A 21,756-nucleotide genomic window follows, 5' to 3' on the forward strand; every position below is an offset into this window, starting at 1 on the left:
CAACGGTTATCCCAGGCACACGCTCTCCTCCCTTGCTGTAACCCAGGCAAAATACCTGTCTTTTGACTGCAATTCAGGTAGATTTATTCCTAAACTGTACACCTATGATTCAAAAGTAAAGATCTGTACAGCTGGTTATAGGATAAAGGGTTGGGAGCTTTCAGTGACAGTCAACAGGTCTCTGCTGCAAAACTCAGCCTGCGAAACTGCCACAGATAAAATGGAAGCTGGTGAGTTACCAGATAGGGGTCTGACATCGTGAACTGGCTTACTGGGACAGAAAGTGACATGAGAGACCAAAAGATTTGATCTTCACAGCTTGTTTCAGTGTGCAGAAAAGCATGGTCATTTAGGAACAACTGAAGTTGGTATCTTAATGCATAGAAAAGGGAGGAAGCTTGAAACAGTGTAAAATGTGGAAACGAATACAGTAAAACAAAGCCACAGTAGGAAAGACATCCCAACCTACATGGAAACCAAACAGTTCCCAATACTAAGAAATCTGAAAGTCAAGATGGTAAAGTAGTACTGCCTATTCACAATGTGGGAATCTTAAAAAAAAAAAAGAAGATGGCATGGGGTCCAAATCACCCCAAATCATGGCATTGCTGGGAAGCTCCTAAATTTAAAAAAATATACAACTGTACATATCTAAAATAGGAGAGAAACCTGTACAGAAGAATGCAGAACTAAGCAGATGGCATTTTTATATTTTATTTATTGGTTATATTCAACAGCCTAACAAAAATGGTTTAACTCACTAATAGTTATGGCTGCATTAAGGGAAATCTATTTGTTTCACACCACCACAAAAGTAATTAACAGCCTAGTTAGACAGCGCAGAGTGCCAACAAAGTATCTTTATAATACAATTTAAACCATATATTGGAAACAATGGGAAGAATATTGGAATATGGAAGTTTTAACGTTCCAGAGCTAACTTAAAAATTGTATTTAAACATGATGGCAGGCACAGAACCAGGACCCCATTACCAGAGCTGACCACAGGCACTGTTACTTTCCATTTGCTCTAAGGTGGCTCTGAGCATTCAGCACTTCTGCAGGGTTAAAAACACAGCAGCATCCATGCACCCCCTCATACATCATCCATACTCATTTCATGTTTAAGACCCAAACCACTAATGCTATTTCTATCCTGAAAAGGAAAAGAAGCAGAAGATCATAGCTCAGTCACAGCTGATATTATAACTGTTGCATAAAAATCTTGCAGCAGATGGGTTACACGATGCTATCCATGATGACAGAAGTAATAACACAAAGCTAAAGCAAGCATTTGATCAAATAAAAGCTAGTAGTGTATCTGTTGGTTTTGGTGGTCAGACTGAAGACTTGTGGGAAAAAGTGCAGATCAGACTCACTGGTAAAATAAGATACACAAATGTGATATTCGACAAGCGCAACAAGTACTGATGCTGCACTCACGAGACCCAAATTCTGTAAAGGTTACTCACAGAGGGAACTGTTATTCAAGAAACTAAATTATGTGTAAAGAACGTATATCATTTGATGAAAGATTACTTTTCTTAGCTGACTGCAAAATACAAGTGATTTAGTAGAGCAATTGAACAAATTTGACTTCTTTCTTCTTAGCACAGCAGTTGAATAAAGTTGACTTCTTCTTGGTCCTTACATAGTAAATTAACTGGTATGTGTTCAGTTATTACACTTAAGAGCCAACAGTTGACGAATTTCTTTATTCAATTCCTTTTGCTTTCAATTCTGATCGAACGCGCTGCAGATAATCAGGATCAGGGTAACCAAAACTAGGAGAAGAAGAAAATAATTGTTTGGGCTACTTCTGCAATGAAGCACTTGACAGTTCTACAGAACCTTCTCGTGAAAATCTCCTAAAACATTTACAAGTTGTATGCACTTACTTCTTGCTTCATAGAGAAAACAGACCCTATTTTGCAGGTCAGAGAGGTGGTACAGACAGGGTAAAGCTAAAAACTTAAGAAAAAGGGCTGCTGAATTTGGTTGTCCAAACTGATACTAAGAACTTGATTTTCAAAGCTGCCTGCTGTCTCACTCAAAAATGATAGGGCGCTTGGGTATACATCTTTCCAAAAATCAGACCTGAAGTGTATCCAAGTGAGCATTCAAAACATGAAAATAATGGCACCTCTGGATTTTAGGTGGTGCATCAGCAAAAGCGTGCATGGAGCAAGTGATAACTAGGGAGAGCATTTGGGCAGGCGGGGGGGATAATGTAAAACTGGTACTTTTTTGCTTTTTTATGATTCTAGCCCAGGAAGGAGGATCTGGACACAAATCTGGAGATCTTGCAAGAAGATACCTGCCCCTGAGAGGCTGAAACAAGCTTGAAAGGACTGTTCCAAGACTCCTTCTTGTCTCTGTAAGAATTTTTCCAGGAGCCAGTTTACTGATATAACCTATAGTTAATCATAGCTTTAGGAATGGTCAACTGTATGTGCATTAAGAGGTCAAATACAGTGATCCTGACCGGGAAACCATTATTTATTGAGGAATTAGTGATCCACATAACAGTTAACCAGGGCAGGCCCAGGCCTGCCGTGCTGCACATTCAGCGTGGCCTTCAGGCCTGTGTTGTGCTGTGTGTGGGATGTGGCCGCGGGACAGGCTCGGCTAGCTCACTCTGGCAGAGCAGTGCTGCGGGCAGCTCCCCCTCAGTACTGGTGATTACACCACCTGGGTGTCCTTGCCTTTATCTAGAAGTGCAGCATGTCCTCAAGAAATGCTGAATAGAGTTGTCTTTTACTAAGAAAATCCTGTAATAGCTCGAATGACCAAAATGGGTTAACCCTTTCTATGGACAGGGTTGGCATGGCATCCTGTGCTCTGATCGCAGGCACACCGAATGCTGGGCAACTTGGGGTTCCCAGTATCTAAAAGGACACAACCATATCTATACCCCATTCCCTTTCTTCTTGTTGTTAGCTCTAATAAGTAGAATTTCAAATCACATTTTGCAGAGTCTGAGTGCTGTCTTTACTGGGATCATAATGGACCAGCACCTCCTGGTGAAAAACAGCAGGTAACAGAAGAGGCTGAGATCACGAGTCCAACTTTAGCTGCTATCAAGAGCTTGCTGTCCTGTCCTAGAAGTAGTTTATAATCAGAGCAGTTATTAACTGAGTAGGTGCTTTACACAACTCACTGGTGAATGAGTGGCCTGAGGGGCAACAGAAGACTAAGCTCATCCTTGTTCCAGCTGCCCAAACTGGTGAAGGTGATTCAAGTCTGGATCCACAGAGCAGTCCCCAGTCACTTTGTTAGTGACAAAATCTGAAAGCTCTAATATGGAAAATATTCAGGGTAGCCTTCCTGACACATCTGAGTAGCAATAAAATTACATAAAAAGAAGCCTACTTACTTGGTAGGTCCTCCAGTTGTGGAAGTTTTGTGGTGAATATCATTCCATGTGATAACACCTTCTGCACCAGTAGTACATGACCGTCCCACTGTAAAAATCAGTTTTTGGCTGAAGGCTTTATTGAGGAGCCACAGAATTTCTCGCCCTTCCTCATTGTCAGGTAAATATGCTGTTCGAGAAGTTGCAGCATAATGTTTCCCTGGGTTTGGATGGCTTTTCTGTTTTGTGGAAAAACAAAGCAAAACCACATTTTATATCATAAATGCTTTGAAGTGTGAAAATTACACATCCCAGCTTTCACAATACTTTTTATCCTGTCTGATTCAGAAGGACATAGCATGACTGATGACTGATTTTGAGTTTTTTTCTCATTAGATAATTTCCTTCATTTTTCATTCATATTTTCTTGTCATCACTCATGCACCCATTGTTATTTTTAAATTTGTTTTTTCTTTTGCTCTCTCAAATGCATGTCACCCCACCCCCGACTTTTTCATGTATCCCATCTTCAGTCCTAGTCGTAACTCTAAGCGCATAACACAAGCTGATTTCTCACCTGGAAAGCTTACAAGCCAGCTTGCTATTCATTTTCATCCACTGGTGACAGCAGCTAAGAGAATGCATCAGACAATCCTCACTACACTTGTTTACATAATATCGCTCCATAGATTTCAGTTCAGTTATTCCCAACGCACAAGACAGGTAGCTCTGTCCCAGTGCATATAAAATGGGTGGCTACCATTTAACTATTTAATTCCTACTGTATTACTTAGTCACACCCAAAAATACTGAATTAAATACTTGCAGATTTGTACACAACAAAGGAATGTCTCTCCTGGACATGCATTAAAATGATTAAAAAAAATGTTAATTTTACATCCATGATTGGTTTTGTTGTGGTAAAAATATCTTTTATGAATCTTTAAATATACTTACGGTTTGAATACCGCTGTGCATATTGTATGTAATCATAATAGTACCACAAGTGGGATAACCAGGGAGACATGAAGGCAATGTTATACTTGACATTGTTCCCTCTGGTTGGTCTCCTTTCATGAGTCCATAGATCATACCACAAACCGGACAACTTGGCTTATAAGTCATAGCCTGGTCAATGCAACTTTTGCAAAACGCATGACTGCACCTTTTCAGTATTTCTTTATTATTAATTCTCTCCATGCAAATCGGACACACATCTTCGACATCTTGTTCTGTCTTTGCCTTAGCCTGTCCTTCAGAAGAAAGATTATTCTTTTGCCTGACATTGTATTTCTTCTCAGATGCTACCATAGCTCCTTGGTACCTAAGATCAGAGGACAATGATGTCCTATTTTTAGTTTGTGTTGAGTCTTTAATGTCAAGAAGGTTCATAATGTGCTTTTCAGCCTCATAAAGATGGTTTGGTAAACCACTTAAGATGAATTTGTCCTCCTTCTTCTTAAGTTTTACATGCAGGTCTTCCAATACTTTTCTGTTAAGTAGCATATTTAATCTTTTCTTCTGATCTTCTGAAAGCTTCAAGCTGATGAGTTTTTCTGTTAACATTGCAGAGGCACTCTGAAATGCACTGATGAAATTTTCAGTAGCATGTGAAGACATATCAGAAGTTTTGCTCCTAGGTGTAAATACTATGAGCATTGTGTGACCACGTGATACATCTTTCTTTTCTATTGCTGTATCAAATTTGTCTTTAATGTCTTCAATTACTCTGTTTAATATTGTTTCCAACAATTTAAACACAGAAGCATCAACTTCAATTCCATTCCTGTATTTGTACCGTTCAGATGATATCTTCATATTTTTTTCAACTTGGCTGTTCTCACCTTCCTCTGCTAGAAATTTTTTGGCATCTGAAATCTCACTTGCTGGACCACGGAGTAGCAACTGATTCCCTTCCTCTTTGGCAAGAAGATTACTAAACCTAGCATTTAATTTCATTATTGTTTCATTTAATGTGTAACTGTTTGTTATGGGAATTTTTTCCTGTTTCAAACCTTCTACACTTTTCTGGAAAGTGCTGATAAAAAAATCATTAGCTTCTTGTACTGCTGCAGGACTTTTATCAGAAATCAAGCATACTGATGTGGTTCCATTGTAATGTTCTTTACTTCTTATATACACTCCAAAACGTTCACGTAGTACTTTGATTTGTTCTTTGCAGGTATGACTGAAATATTCATAGAGAGCTGACAGAACTGTAAGCTCATTCATCTCTTCAGTATTCAGACCATTTTCATCCTTCAAACTATTCTTACTTTCAGAATGTGAAAAACCATGGGTTGGGTCATTGCCTGCAAGAACATCCTTAAAGTAGTGATAAGCTTTTTCAATATCTGTAAAATCGCCTGTCAACTTCTCAGAGCCAGCGATATCAGGATTTTCTTCTCTTTTTAAATTTGGACATATAATGGTAATTTTCTCCCTTTGCTGTTCAGTGAACATACTGGTATTCAAAGTTGCAGATACTGTAAGAAATATCTAAAGAGAAGACAAGAATATACCAATTATTTGTTTTTTCTATGGTTCTCTGCTTGCTGCTTCTACATTTTGAGTAAGGAAAAGCTCTGTACATCTCAGTAGGGACAGATTACTGTAGACATTTGCACATAATGTTTCTTTTCTGTCACGTATACTGACATTACACACACCTAAGTAAAGCAATCAGCTTCTAAGTCAGCAGCAAAAATGAAATTTGTTAATGTCATCAGCATTTCAGGTACAAAGACAATAACTTTGCTACTTAGTTTGAGACTGTGACCAGTACCCTCTGCTTATGACCTCTGGTAATATGGTTAGCCTAACTAATGCCATAAGGTAGACGGCCATTCTCTGTGATTGAGCTGGTCACATATTAGTCCCTTTTCCCCTCATTATCAGTCCCTGAAGGTCCTGCATACCAAGAAGACAAAGCAAACAGATTTCTTCTTCCCCTCCCTATCGTCCTCAAGGTTCCTGGGCACCAGGCCAACTACTCCCCTCCTTACCAGCCTTGAAGGTCCCAGGCACCTCACCAACCAGGTGGTGATGACCCCACCACAGAACAGGGAAGTGTAACCATATGCAGAGCACTGTCTACAAAATCAAGGAGTTACAAGTCCTAAGTGGGAACTTGGACCGCAACTGCTGCTGGACAGTGAGACCCATGATCCCCGGTGGTCAGGGACACCTCCACCACTCTCTGCTTCCTCCAAGGACTGAGTGAATGACTTGTATTATGGGTTTTCCAAATCTAGATTATTGTTATATCGATACAGCAAGCCAAGTATTAAGATTTGACATGATCTACAGAGGGTCCAGGTGATTAGAAACCATAAGATAAGCTGTGCTATAAAATTAAGTGCTACACTACTGATAAAATTGTAGTACACCAATTCTGCTAGTAGAAATCCTGTGCTATTTTGATCATTAATTCTATGCTACACTAATCACAAAATCCTGTTTAAAAAATCCAGTGCTTTAATTGTAACTACAACTTAGTGCCATCATCATTCTGCCAGTGATCCCCAGAAGAATGTGTCTGTCTCCTTAGTGTCAGGTGACAGAGACATGCCATGTTTTAACAGCACATAGAAGTTATATTACATTGTTCTTTAATTATATTAGACTTAAGTTTTCTCTTACTACCTTTCTTTAAAAACTTCCCAAAAGTCATGCTTTAGTAACTCAGGGTTAAGACAGAAAATAGGATTCTGAAAAATAATAACAAACATGTTCACATCTCTACTTTGCACAGACAGAAGGATAGTGAAATTTGCAGTATACTGCTACAGATGTCAGATAACCACTATAGTAGCACATGCTATACCGCAAAAGCTACATCTGTGCTACTCTGCAAAACAGTAAACCTTCTGGGCCAGATATCGGTGTCTTGGTACAGCCACATCCACATCATAACATGTAGCCTGGCCCTACACCATGTCCCCAACACACAGCTGATCTTTTCTGCATGACTTAGTTCAAAGTGTCTGAAATAGCGTTTGCTGTGCTACATCCCATCAGAGCAGATTTTTTTAACACTGAGGTAAGGGATGGAAGTAATTAGGGCTGTCTGAAGGTGTAAAACATGCTGAAACAGTGTTAGAGGTCTGCATAGCAGGAAGTTGATCCAAATCTCACAATTTTTCTACCTTTTGGGAGCAGTCCTTGGTGCATACTATCCCCCAAAACCTGCCAGGGTGGCTCTGTAGAGAGGAGTGGTTGGCATGTGGCAAAGCCAAACTGGAGAACATGCTGCCTGTTAACATGTGTGGCTGACCTGTGGTTCAGCACTCAAAAGCTGCTTTCCTGCCCCCATTTTACTGAGTAAGATAATGTAACTGGCATTTGCTTGGCATGAAATATTGAAGTGCAACATAAAGCAACGCAAAGGACTCCTGGAACTACAAGTGGGGCAGGTCGTGACACTGCTTGTTACTACTCTTCCTGATGTACCTTTTTGGTAATGACTTCTCTTGCCGTGGGTCCGTGGCCTTTGGCTGCCTGCTGCTCTGTGAACTTCTGCAGAGGTGAGGAAGAGCCGGAAGGGACGGAGTAGCTGGGGGAGGCCTGCGCTGTAAACGGGCTCTGGCTCAGGTGGCCTTCTCCCGGCTGGATGACTATCTTCAGACGCGTGGCACCAATGTCCAGGACATGGTCTGGGCGGGATTCCACGCTCTTCTTATCTGCAGTAATTTGGGGATAGGCAGATAAGGCTGACAAAGTTACCCAAAAACTTGATGGCTAGAAGGGGCCACCGAGACCGCCTGCTCTTTGCCTGCCCGCGCACTGCTCAGGGGCACAAGATGGTGCCCTCGGCAGCCATTTCCCACCCCCCCCCACCCCCAGGCGCGGGACTTGAGCGACAACAGCACCCCCCGGGGCGGCCGGGGCTCAGCCACACCCTCACCCCTCCGTGCCGGCGGCAGGGCCGGGCCGGGCCCTCTCCCCCCTACCTTGCTCCTTCATGAAGTGCACCCAGTAGGTGCCGGGCTCGGAGCCCGCCCGCACCTCGCACTCGCCGCCCCCCGACCGCTTGGCGGACTGGAAGTAGCTCTGGAGCTTGAGGATCGCCTTCTCGCCGGCGGCGGGCGCGGGGCAGAGCCGCACCAGCAGCGACGCCGCCGCCATGATGCCCGTCGCTCCCCGCTTTCGCTTTCGTTTCCCGCTCCGCCGCTCGGGGCCGCGGTTCCCCACCCCGGGCCCCACTCCGGCTCCTGGCGCTGAGAGGGAGGCGGCCGAGCCGCGCCGCGCGGGTTAATGGGGATCTTCCAGGTAACCGAGGGGGCTCGAGGGGCAGGGGGCGGCTCTCCGCGGGGCAGCAGCTCCCTCCCGGGCCCGGGGAGCTGCGGGGGGAAGCGCCCCTGCGCCTCAGGCCGGGACGGGCTCCCCGGGGCTTCACGCACCCCGGGGCTTCGTGCACCCCGGGGCTCAGGCACTGGCGGGTGGGGGGGGAAAGTGTTGTTCTCTGGCCTGGCGCTCGGGACGAGGTAAAATTTCCCGGCTTCTCACCGCCCGCAGGTCAGCTGTGGGGCTGCTGCTTCAACTTCTTCCAACTTCCCCCGCAGTGGTCCCGTCAACCATAATTTCAGCTCTGAATAGCCTTTTAAATATTAGAAAGCTTCATACAGATTTTTGAAAAGGTGCTGCTGCCGGTTTTTCTTGCAACAGAACTGCTCCTGTGGGAACACAGCCCATCAGGCAGTAACATGGATTCTCTCTTTTTTACTTTTACAATAGAGTTACAGTCCAGGGACCTCGAAGAAGAAAAGCGGTTTTGGTAAGTCTCTCATTTAGCATCTGCAAAGTGTAGTCCAGTATTTAAGTTAAGTGCCAGCTACAGCCAGCATGCTGGAAAACATCAACGTGGAATAGCCAAAAGAAACCTGAAATGTATGAATTAGACACAGTTATGAATCAACATTATTATTCATTACTTCAACAAGATCTGCTTGTATTTCTCTTTTAAAAGTAAGAGTTCAGAAGTGTTTTGATGATTCAGTGTGTATGCTTTGTAAGTGCAAAATGTTAGACTTTTTACAAGCAGGTAGCATATCCTAGAGAAAAGCTCGATTAAACTCATACAAGTTGATTTACTCTAATTAACATAACTATGGCATATAGTACTGCTGACATCTGCCAGGATAGGCTGTATAGCCATAGTGATAACATAAAAACTGCCCCACTCCTTACCATTATTTTTGTTGCCTAAAAAAGGTGATTTAAAAAGCCATTCTGAATTCATAAGTTCCATACAAACAAAGAACTTGCTCATGGGCTTTAAATGCAGAACAAAGAAGAGCCACAGAATTAAAGACAAAGCTCAGCATAAGATCTCTTGCAACTGGATCTCTGTGGTGTTACAGAAGCTCCCAAATGAGCAACCAACCACCAAAAATAAAAAGTTAATTATTAACACAGTTAACTAGCTCTCCATAAGTTACAGGTTCAAATGTCTGTGAGAGGAGAACAGAACAACTTTCTAGGGTTTAACAGCAACCCAAAACACAGAACAAAGCCCCACTCCCTAGGGTTTAACAGCAACTCAAAACGCTCTATCACTCACCTAACAAGTGAGGGCTCTCAACCTCAAGGACCTGCTCAGGGCAGCATCCCAACCCAAGTCACCTCAAGGAGTTTCCTTGGGCAGCATCCCAACCCAAGTGGAGAGTCCTCAACCACAGCGTGCAGCTCCAGGGGACTCCATTTATACCCAGGCCCAATCTGACCTGTAGTCAATAGCGGCTCCCATTGGCCAAAGGCCCCAATTACCGCAAAGCCCTGAGAACAAAGGCAGTCAGGAGCTGCTGCACTTCAGCAGCCAAGAAGCTCTGCTTTCATTGGGTGGATGCACCTGCCACATGTGGCACGGTTAAATTAGTGTATTGGCAGGTGTTCCTCTGCCAGTGTGGCTGTGAATCAGTGACTCTGCAAAGGCCTGGGTCCACCCTTGGACCTTGCTGGAAATGGGTAACAAAATGCTTAGAATGCCCTGGAGAGGGCAGAGGTAGGCTTCAGCCCTCTCAGCAAAACAAGCTCAGAGGGGGAGAAGTGGTATTTTCTGCTTTTACAAGCATTTTGAAGCCCTGATTATGGCATGGCTTTTCACATTTGCTTTCTCAGCTGGAGTTTTACTGGCAGACGCAGCACAACATCACTGTGGCACTGCAGCCAGTTAACAAAGCCCTATAACAGCATCTGTTTCAAAGATGTTCCACTCACACTTCTCTGCTCCTTTTCACTCCTTCTCACTGTTTATTCTCAGCCCATTCAGTTGTGCTGCTGCATCAGTCTTTGAGGTTGGTGCTCTAAAATAAGTTTTGTGGTGTGGGTGTTTTTTTTTTAATTCAGATTATGTCACTGATGCATTTAAGAGTATGTCCCCAACAATGGTTGTGTCAGCCTAATGGTGGGGACGATAAGCAGTAGGAAAGAGACAGAGAGAACAAGTAGCAGGAGGAGACATATCCTAACCAAGCTTCCTCCTCAGGTAAACGGTAAGGCAAACCCAAACCCTCAAGTCACTACAGGCTCAGTGATACTGGTGTTGTCATCTTTTAGTGCCTTTCTTTGCTTAGTTGGGCTTTCTCAGCCTGTGAAAAGGAGAGAGAGAAGATCAGACTGTGCCAAAAAATATTGCTAAGTAATGACAGTAGGATAAAATTGAGAGCTATAAACCACACTTCTATATAAAAAACAATGTTTTGACTAACATCTTGAATTTCACTTTATATTATTTTGTATCCTAGGGCCAATCATGGTAATGGACAACCTGATGATCCCCATCAATAAAGATGCCTATGAGGTTCTTAAGAAAAGAGAGGACTGTCTAAGTAATCTGATTAACAAAAAGTTTGCTTGTACATTGACCTTCAAAAGTGCAAAAAGCACTGTTGAAGTATACAGGAAAAAATTAAAACAGGGAATTGACATTTGTGTTTGTAAGGATGATCTCACAAGACACGAGGCTGATGCTTTGGTGAACGCAGCAAATGAACATCTGAAACATGGAGGAGGCCTTGCTTTAGCCCTTGTAAGTGCTGGAGGGCCAGAAATACAAGAGCAAAGCAATGTTTATGTTCAACAGTATGGAAAACTCACAGCTGGCGAAATAGCAGTGACAAGTGGAGGGAAGCTTCCTTGTAAGAAAATTATTCATGCAGTTGGTCCAAAGTGGACTGTTCATGACAAGGATGGATGTTGTGTCCTACTTCAGGAAGCTATTATGAATGTTCTGAAGTATGTCAGTGCTCCAGAAAATGCTATAAAGTCTGTGGCTATCCCAGCAGTGAGTTCAGGTATTTTTGGCTTCCCACTCAGCCTGTGTGCTCAAGTGATTGTAATGGCTATAAAGGAATTTGTTGAATCAAGTCCACCAAGCTGTCTCAGTGAAATCCGCCTGGTGAACATTTATGAGCCTGCAGTTGCAGCAATGAAGAAGGCCTGTGAAGAGTTTCTGAGTGATACCAGTTCACTTCAGGAAGATAACTCAGCTTCCCTAAGCCAGCTTTCAGCTTTCCTGAACCATGGAGGCATTCGTTTGCGCATCATAAAAGGACTCCTGGAAGAGCAGAAGGTAGGTCTGTCCCACAATGTTTTCAACATGGAGTTGCCTCCAAGTCTTTGCAGGATTTGGAGCCCAAGAGTTCAGAACACATATTGTATCAATCCACTAAATAGTTATCTTCTCAGCCTGATGAGAATTTACAAATGGTAAATAAATTATAGCAGCAAGGATTTTTTTTTTTTTCTAAATGGGTATTAAACATTAGAATGTTTTTATTTCTTTTTTGTATACATGCTGTTAGGGTATAATAGGAAGCGGCTAAAGATAATAATATATCCCTATGTTAATCTTCTTATTATAACATCACAGGAGTTCACATTTTATCATGCATTCCCTAAAATCTACTCTTATTTATTGCCTTCCTTTTTTCTTATAATACATGTTCTCATAGATACCACTGCTGGAGTTATTCAGCAAACACTGAAACAGCTGAAAATAACTTACACAGGTGATGTGCACCTTATCTTTAAACAGTGCATCATTTGAATTGATTCATTTAAGTTTTTAGCCAGAAAATCTGATGCAAAATATAAAAGCTTAATCATAGTAATCCAACAGAGCTCTTAGGCTAGATGCTATATCACAGGAATGGCATTTGCCTTTTATTTTAAAGAAGTATCTCAATTGAATAGGAAGTTCATTTTTTTGACATGAGAGCAAAGGATTGTAAAGTTGGTATTGGGGGGAATTTTATTAACCAATTCAACAGCATGGAAAGATACCACATGCCTTCAAGACTATGAGGAAGATGTGTTCCAAGGTCTTGTATCTTTAGATAATCTTCAGCAATTAAAGTTAGAACAATTGCTGCTGTTTTCAGCGTTGTGTAAACAAGCTTTTTGCATTTTACCTATTTAATTTGAAATACAGAAGACCTACGATGGGAATCTGCTTTTTCCACTGGGAACTGGAAGCAGCTGTAGCTTTGCATTTCTCCTGTGTGCCCTGACCCTGCTAGTTTGGTGACAAGTGCTTGCTACCCTAACATGAGGAGCATCTGTGTGGGCTGGGATAACAGAGCAGCCATAGTTCTCTCCTGCTCATTGATAATTGGATACAGAATTGCATTTGATGAGGCGCGTATGGATCACTTCTATAGCTGTGGTAATAGTTCTGTTGAGTACACTCTGATGACTTGAACGGGTCTTATGCATGCTATTGGCTTCAGAAGAAAATATATGCACCTACTACCACTAGAAGGTGTGTAGTTTGATGTATTCCAGTGCTGCCCCTAGTAGTAAGTAGTAAGAGAACCTTTCAAACAGCTGATCTGCTGCAGTCAGGCTGTTTTAAAGGAATTGTTCCTAGAAAGGGTGCTCTCTATAGTAGCAAAGCTTGCAAATAGTAAACTTGAAGTATACTGAAACTTTGCACTCTTTTCTTCCAGACTAGAGGTATTGTTAGCTCTGTGTCTGTGAATGGCGAATGTTACTCTCCAGTTTCAAAACAACTGCTGCAAAAAGCGGGTTCAGCTCTTCAGGATGAACTGAAGTCTCATCTTAGATATTCTTCATCTAAGGAATTCATAGTAACAGAAGCATATCTTCTGCCCTGTGCGTTTGTACTGCACATTGTATGGCCACCATACTGCCACACGGTGTTACTGCGTGAGGTAATGACCAGTTAGACTGGATTTTAATTGATTTTCATGTTGAGTGATGTGAGGACTAAACCACTGTTTTTTCCTGCAGCAATTAAGAGTTGGAATGAAAGGATGCCTGAAGTACTGTCAGGACTGTCAATGTTCCTCAGTTTCTTTTCCAGCAAATGGGATTTGGTCATTAATGCTGCCTGTTGATACAGTGGCAGAGATCATGACTGAAGAGGTTTTAAATTTTGCCAGGGCACACCCTGAGAAGAAGATGGATGTGCAGTTTGTCATTTGTCCAGACGACACGGATGCCTATCAGGTAACAAATTTGTTGTTAATTACCAATATGGAAAACCCAAAACTGTAAAAATATTCCCATAGATGACTACAAATTAAGATAATCTGAATTCTGTACTACTTACAACATTTGTGAGAAGCAGGTCCCTTTATGAAATTATTTGTCTCATTAACAGGTATTATTAATGTTTGCAAACCTTTATTTTCTCTTCACTAAACTATAAGTCTTCACCCTGTGGTCTCATAACAAGGGGAAGGAGCTCTGAAATTCTCATGACTGTCAGTGAATTTATAAGAAAGAGACTACTCAACTCATTATGGAATAAACTGATTCCTCCTCAGGAAATTTCTTTAACCAATTTTTTTTTGTATGAAGTTCCTAGGGCAAAACACTATCAACACTTTATATGACCTAACGGGATAGAAGGGTTGCAGACAGACAGTGGATAACTTCAGCTGCAGTGTGCCATCTTCCATCATTTGAATATTTGGCGGATGTGATTAATACACAACTATTTTAGATAGCCATCTATTATAAAAGCACAGAGTTTGTTTTTGTTCCCATTTAACGTCAATCATCCATTCTTTCAACAACAGGTGCGAGAACTAGGTGGAGCGGGGTTGGTACTAGATGATCTTTAAGGTCCCTCCCAACCCAAACCATTCTATGATTCTAAGATCAGGTCCATGTTCTTTAACAGTTCCATAAACTCCAAAGCTGTAGGACAGCTGTGTGCTCATCACTTAATCCCTTTATAATCAGGGCTCAGCAGAAACTCTTGTTGCTTGAAAAAAGAAGGAAAGGCAATTTGCCAGATGCCAAATCCACTGCCTAGCAGAGTAACCATTCTCAGAGGCTTTCCATGTCTGATCATGAAGAGGAGCTTTGGGGTAAAGACAGGGGAATAGCCTGGGTTTTAAAACTGAGTAAGGATTCATCAGCATTAAACTGCAAGTAATGAACCCCTTTATCTACTGTGGTTCCCTGAGTTCTGGGTATGTCATAAGCACCAGGAGTTGGTAAAGGTGCCATTCAGTGTACCTTAAGATATGTAGAACAGGAATGCATTTGATATTATCAGGAGTAAAAAGTTGGGAAAAGCTGACAAATGTCAGCTGTTAAGAATTTCAGAATTTGGGGGTGTGTGGTGTAACTACAGCTGTAAACTGCTTATTAGCAGAGATTTGAAGAGACGAATTGCATATTTGACAACAGAGACTGAAAACTGCTCCTAAACTTTTCTTTTTCAAGGTTTTCCAGAGAAAAATTTATTCAGCAGCACACAAACTGGAAAAAGAGCAACACTACAATGGAAGTGATTATTTGAGTAAGTAATGAACAGAAGGGGCACCTCAAGTAAATGAGCACTCCAGATTTGAGAGTCTGAAATCACATTCCTTTAAAAAGAACTTAGTATTTGTGTATGTATACTAGGGAAAGGGGAAGGCAAAAATATGTCAGTGCTTTACATTTTTACTTTAATAGGAATGGAACTGGGCAGTCCCTTATAAGATTTTCAAGCATAAAAATCATCAGCAGTGCCTAACTTGTTGGAAGTCATTTAGAGGAAGGCAAATAAATTCTGCATGTGTGAGGGATTTCTTTCCTGGAAACCTTACCTCCTGGTATCTAATCTCTTTTTTTTGAGCATACCAGAAGAGTAGGTTGTTTCTTGCCCTGTACATCTTGAATTACATACAGGAATTTGTGACAGCACTTGAAAGCTCTTCACTCTTCCAATACACTTGTATTAAAAAAAAAAAATCTTTCTTCCAGGTACAGAGTCAGGCACTCAAAGCATAAATGAGACTGCAAATAGTGAACCAGCTATTGAACTTCAAGGGAACACACGTACAGCATTGGAAGCAGCAGAATCGTGGATCCAAAGTGTGGTACAAATTCGGGAAAGTCACCATGCTGTTATTGAAAACAACTACATTTTTAGCCTTGGTAAAACCGAGTTCGCAGAACTATCTCGAAAGCAGCATTCTAGTGTACGTGTATCAGAAGAAGTGAGAGGTGGAAAAGCAAGACTGGAATTTCAGGGCCCTCCTGATGCTGTGATTGATGCCGTGCTCACAGCTGAAAAATTACTGCTTCGTATGCAAGAGAAGAGTAGAGCCAAACAAGAGGAACTGCTGTACTTAATGGGTATGTAAAGTAAATAAGTGACTAATTAAGGAAATAAGTGCCTAAATGAGGTCAGGTATAAAGCAACATATATCGGTGTATTGCTGAGAATGGACAGATGTGTATTCAGTTCACACAGATACTAAGCATTGCTTTAATTATTGATATTACTGTATTTTTATCATATGAGTCCCTGAAAGATTATTTGTTACCTTTGGATACTTGCTTGGCAATATTCCCAGTAGGGCACAGTTTATATAGGGGCTGGCCATCGTCGTACAGCCAGCTGTAGTGCTGGCTTCCTTCAGGAAAGCTTCACTTTAAAGCCTGGCCACTGGAGACTTAGAAAATTTGCACTTAAATAACACATACCTTTGCTGAACTCTTTTTACAGCTGGACCACTGTTGCAGGACCCACCAACAGACTTCTGCAGAGTCCTTGACTTTCATTAACAGTTGATAGAACTAGTGGCATTACAGAAAGCTACTGAGTGATCCATTTTATCTCGTGTTTGTATAGTCATTCAGTATAGATACCATTATATGAAAGTTGGGCTGTGGAGAGATGTAATGGAGAAGATAAATTGCTTTTCTTTGGTTCCCTCTCTCTCTGGTTTAATAAATGTAGAAAAAAATAATAAATCTATCTATCTGTCTACCTATCTATCTATCTATCTCTCTATCTATCTATCTATCTATCTATCTATCTCAGTCCCTCTCAATATTAGCCACTGGAATTACTTCAGATAATATTTAATGTTCTTTGTTCTTAACTAAACTACCAAAATAAAGTATTGGATCCCTCTTCATTGCCTTTGCTTCAGATATTATGATATATGAAAATTTTACTCCCTTATTTGTATCCAGGCCATCCAGAAGCAGGTCAGCTTTCAGAAGGACACCTTCACAAGACAAATACTACTAAATGCGTCGAGATTTCACCAGTGGAATCACACCTTCAGGAGTTTAAAGACAGACAGAAACAGTTTGAAAGAGCTGGGCTTCATGTTCTCAAGGTAAAGAGGGTATGCATGGAAAAACTAAGTATCAGCTGATATATTTGAACTAACATGTTTAACATATACTTAAAAACCTCAGATGAACTATTTCAACAACAACAAAAAATTAAGATCAAATCAGCCTAATCCTTAAAATAGACATGGTCTTTACTCCTAGTAAAAAGTATTTAAATGTAATGCAAATAATCACTCAAAAAGTGTGGTTAAATTCTGAGAAGTTCTTTTAATTGTACTGTATATTCGGTCTCTTAGTTCATGCTTCAAATGTTCCTTTATGGGACTCTAGAGAAATACAAGACTGTGGTATGCTAGAATGAGTATGATATTCTAGGACCCTACGCAGTGCCTCTTTTCTTCTTGTGAGCTTGACACCAAAAATTAGCAGCTGAATTTGTCAGTTATGATCTTGTTAGTAGTGTGTTGAAGCTGGGATCTTGCTTGGCTATCAATGGTTTACTGAGCGGGAGGAGGATGAGGCCGTGCGACACAGAGAAATACAGAAGTTTGTAAACAGGGATTTGTGTGCCAGTAGTAACAGTGGGTAGGTAACTGGAAACCAGACTGCCACGTGCTGAACCGCCTTTCATACAAGAAAGGTATTTGACACTGAAATAATAGTAAATACCAACCAGGTGAAAGCAAGCGCTGCTTGATGTGTGGAACTAAAGACTTTGAGCCCCATGCAAAAGCTACGTCAGAATTTAAAACAATGCTGCACTGAGGATCGGTCATAGCTCACTTAAATGACTTTTAAGAGCAGAAACTGGACTGTGCTTCAGCACCTGCTTGTTTTTTGCTGAGCAGTTAGAAGCCTGGCCTGAGTGGGTTGCTGGAGAAGAGGTCTCACAGGCCCCTGGGGCTGACTTTAGCCATAGGGCTGTGACTGGCCCGCTGGTGGAGTCCAGGTACACCAGTGAGAGCTGCAGCATAGCCAATTCACCTCAAGCTCTGCGTGGTGTTACGCTGCATGCAGCCATGCTTTCAAGACATGAGCTAACAAAAGGCCCTCTTTTCTGTGGACCTTTATTCCCCCACCCTCCCACCCCAAGAGCTGTGAAGTTTTGATCAACAAGAGCTGAGGTTCTCCACGCCTTACAGGACACTTGTATTTCTTTACAAGATTAGGCCATAAGCACCCACACAGCTTATTCTCACGTATGGTCGATACTCAGTCTGTTCAGCACAACTCAGGTACTGGAAATCAGTACACAAGGATATATTTGCACTGATTTCACAGAATCATCCAGGTTGGAAAAGACCTTGAAGATCATCCAGTCCAACCATTACCCTCACACTGACAGTTCCCAACTACACCATATCCCTCAGTGCTATGTCAACCCTACTCTTAAACATCTCCAGGGATGGGGACTCCACCACCTCCCTGGGCAGCCCATTCCAACGCCTAACAACCCGTTCTGTAAAGAAATACTTCCTAATATCCAGTCTAAACCTTCTCTGGTGCAATTTGAGGCCATTCCCTCTTGTCCTGTCGCTTGTTACTTGGTTAAAGAGACTCATCCCCAGCTCTCTGCAACCTCCTTTCAGGTAGCTGTAGAGGGCGATGAGGTCTCCCCTCAGCCTCCTCTTCTCCAGACTAAACACCCCCAGTTCCCTCAGCCGCTCCTCGTACGACATGTGCTCCAGACCCTTCACCAGCTTCGTTGCCCTTCTCTGGACATGCTCGAGTCATTCAATGTCCTTTTTGTAGTGAGGGGCCCAAAACTGAACACAGTAATCGAGGTGCGACCTCACCAGGGCTGAGTACAGGGGCAAGATCACTTCCCTGTCCCTGCAATGAGAGGCACGGGATAGTGGAATGGTTCTTTTTCTGCGGATCAGTTGGACACCTCAGATACCATATTCGCTATGTGGTCAATGCATGTAAACTAAATCAGAGGTTCTTACAAGATAGCCTGAACAAGAGCACTCATGGATTTTATGGATATTGGTCTCCCTTTGCTTATACTACACTATTACTTACGTTACAGGTTGAAAAGATACATAATTCTCTTTTATCTGCTGCATTCCAACAAATGAAAAAACAAGTAGAAGAAAACCAAGGTACCTCCAAAATAACCCACAGGTTGTACCAGTGTGTTCCTGCTCAGTTCTGTAGCTCGGTATGCCAATATGGATTTCACAGGATGTACTCTCCTCCAACAGGTAATAACTTGCTTTGGCATCTTTAATCAAAATGAACAGCAACTGACTACTAAAGTTGGATTAAAATCAGAAAAAATGGCATTCCTAAACAAGAACTGTTTCTTACCCTCATTTAGTCATATGAGCTTACTTTTTTTATCTACAGTGAGATTTTCGTTTTCCCTTCCTGATGCTGTAGAGTCATAAGGCTCTGGGAGGATAAGCCTGGATTCTGGCCTAGCCCAGCCACCGTTCACAGAATTGTTAATACACACATAATGCCATGTCCAAGTTTTATTTTGTTGTGTCCCTTGTTAAGGAAAGTCAATGTCCTTTTTAACTCGCTGCGCACATGCATTCAGCAGCTTGATGCTTTGAAACATGTTTGAAGGACTCACAGAATAATTGAGGCTGGAAGGTACTTCTGAAGGTCATCTAGCCTAACTCCCTGCTCGGATCGGGTGCAATTGGAGGCAGCAGATAACCTGACGGCCATTCCAACTCGAGTACACTGAGGAAGAAAGTTGTGGTGTCTATGAAATACTGTAGTACACAGTGTAGTAGACAGATGTTTTCAGAAATGCAAAGAATAAGCATTTAGGTGAAGGGCATGATATTTGCCTTGTCAAAGGCCAAATTGGGATTTCAGGCAATAAACTGTTCAAAAAGTGGAGATTTGCCTTGTCTATGCAACGTACATTACACTCTCAAAGTAATAAATAGGATGACAGTCTAACTTAATTTCTTTGCACTTTCCTATGTGATACTGTAATAGCATTTTTATGCAGCATTCTCCTTATAAATCTCAAAGGGGTTTTTTGTAGTTTGCATTATTAAAATCTTACCTTCTTTGGTGCTTATCAGAGTCCCTAGTATATGATGACTGAAGTGTTTATATAAATACCTTATACCTTGATGTTTCTATCATTGGATTAACAGTTAAATCCAGTCACCACTGGAGTAGCAGTTAAATGGGAATGGCCACCAGCTGTCATTGCTCATGATGTCAGTGGGAGATCAGCGCTGGCATCGGAGCCAAATCTACATCCCAAAGGATGGCACACATTGCCCAGTAATATAAAATCTCATACTGTATCAAGAAGCAGTATCTTAGTGCTACCACCCCAAAAGAACCAATTGTTAAAGGCTTTTATTTTTTCTTCTGAAAATTTTTCTTTCTTTTTCCAGAACAAAAATATGGAGCTGGCATCTACTTTAAAAGGAACGCAAAAAGCCTAATCGAGGATAAAGAGACATGGAAAACAGACTCTAAAATGTACGTGTTTGAGGCTGATGTAATAACAGGCTTATACACTAAAGGCAAGCTGTCTTACATTATTCCACCAACAGTGGAGGGGGATGCCACTAAACTGTATGACAGCTTAGTAGATGATGTAAACAATCCTGACACCTTTGTCATTTTCAACAGTGTTGGGGCACTTCCACAATATTTGTTGACTTGTTCCCCAGTGAGGGAAAAGTATGTGGCCCTCTGAGGAAACCAGCAGCATCCTGAGTGAGAATTAATCAGACCTGTAGCTATTGTGAAGACCCCCTCAGAACAAAGTTTAGTACTTAGATTTTAAGAGGATGCTCTACCTAGTAACATGCTGTGATCAATGTGCCTCCTGCAAAGTGCTCTGAAATATCCATGAACACAAAAAGTCAGTCAGTACCTTAAGGAGATTAGAATAAAACTATCTGTGAGTGGAAAGAGAAGGGAAAGCATCACAAAGTACAGTTTAACATTTATCTGTTAAATGTTCAATCTATAAACATTCCTTTATGCCTTAAGCACGTGACTATACACTTGATGCTTGCGTAGGTTGTCATTCTTCTATTGCATTTTCTTGATCTGAAATCTTGCATATGTTAGTGAAACCCAAGAAAGCCTGTTACATTGTTTGACTGTTATATTCACCCATTTGAGTCAAAAGAAGATTTAACAGGTGAATGCCGTTTCCCACTTAGGGACATGCTATTAAATACACAGTTATGCCAAATGTGAGGCAAAGCTTCATGATTTCTAACAGTATTTGCTGTCAGAAGTTTGTATTAGTTAAGATATTCTAAACTTTGTAGATACATGTATTCAAAATAAAAAGTATGAATGACACTATCCGCTAACCTGTTATTTTTCCATATAGTCTTAAGAATGTGACTTGGACTGTATTTGAGCTTCAGATTTCTCAGTAGTGTTCAAACTCTGTTAAAGGCTACAAAATAGTAAAGAACTGGTTCAAGCTACAGCTTGAAATTGCTCTTCAATTAATCTGCCTTTACCAATATCTGTTAAAGATTACAGTGTCAGCCTTGTAGTTAGGTATCCCCACGTTGCTTCTGTGTGACCTGAAGCCAGTAAATAAAAAAGCCTAAGAGCTACTATACTTACATCAGTGTAAAAGGGGATTTAGTCCAGCTCTCACGTACTTTGAAACTTTCTGTACTAAAGCCTGAAACTATGTCTGACATTAGCAGGGTTTAAAACAAATCTATTGCCCCGAATAAAAAGGTACTACCAGATTTGTCCAATCTGAAGCCTTTAAAACCATCAGTTACGGCCCTAACTAAACACCCGAATGGCTTATAACAGTGCTGTAACACAGAGATAAAGGCTTGTCTGTCCGTATCAGGTCTGCTTCTAGATTGAAAAGTCAC

General features: G+C 41.5%; 2 protein-coding genes across 3 annotated transcripts; one reads left to right on the forward strand and one right to left on the reverse strand.

Moving 5' to 3' along the window:
* Positions 1-700: 700 nt before the first annotated feature.
* On the reverse strand, positions 701-8,508 carry DTX3L (deltex E3 ubiquitin ligase 3L). The gene is made up of 5 exons (XM_074873678.1): positions 8,308-8,508; positions 7,808-8,037; positions 4,313-5,854; positions 3,377-3,594; positions 701-1,784 (listed from the first exon to the last, which is right to left on the reverse strand). The coding sequence occupies exons 1-5, from the start codon at positions 8,480-8,482 to the stop codon at positions 1,715-1,717; spliced, it is 2,235 nt and encodes a 744-aa protein (XP_074729779.1). The 5' UTR covers positions 8,483-8,508; the 3' UTR covers positions 701-1,714.
* PARP9 (poly(ADP-ribose) polymerase family member 9) lies at positions 8,481-20,875 on the forward strand. 2 transcript variants are annotated; one of them, XM_074873667.1, is made up of 10 exons: positions 8,481-8,626; positions 9,092-9,131; positions 11,101-11,927; positions 13,306-13,530; positions 13,610-13,828; positions 15,059-15,134; positions 15,584-15,958; positions 16,805-16,953; positions 18,945-19,119; positions 20,287-20,875. In XM_074873667.1, exons 1-10 carry the CDS (start codon positions 8,612-8,614, stop codon positions 20,592-20,594), a joined length of 2,409 nt encoding a protein of 802 aa, XP_074729768.1. In that variant the 5' UTR covers positions 8,481-8,611; the 3' UTR covers positions 20,595-20,875. The 2 variants fall into 2 exon arrangements, with proteins under 2 accessions (XP_074729768.1, XP_074729769.1); XM_074873668.1 differs by having other exon boundaries at positions 15,590-15,958.
* The last annotated feature ends 881 nt before the right edge of the window (positions 20,876-21,756 follow it).

Source organism: Strix uralensis, chromosome 6 (genome assembly GCF_047716275.1).
Source record: "Strix uralensis isolate ZFMK-TIS-50842 chromosome 6, bStrUra1, whole genome shotgun sequence".
Taxonomy (NCBI): Eukaryota; Metazoa; Chordata; class Aves; order Strigiformes; family Strigidae; genus Strix; species Strix uralensis.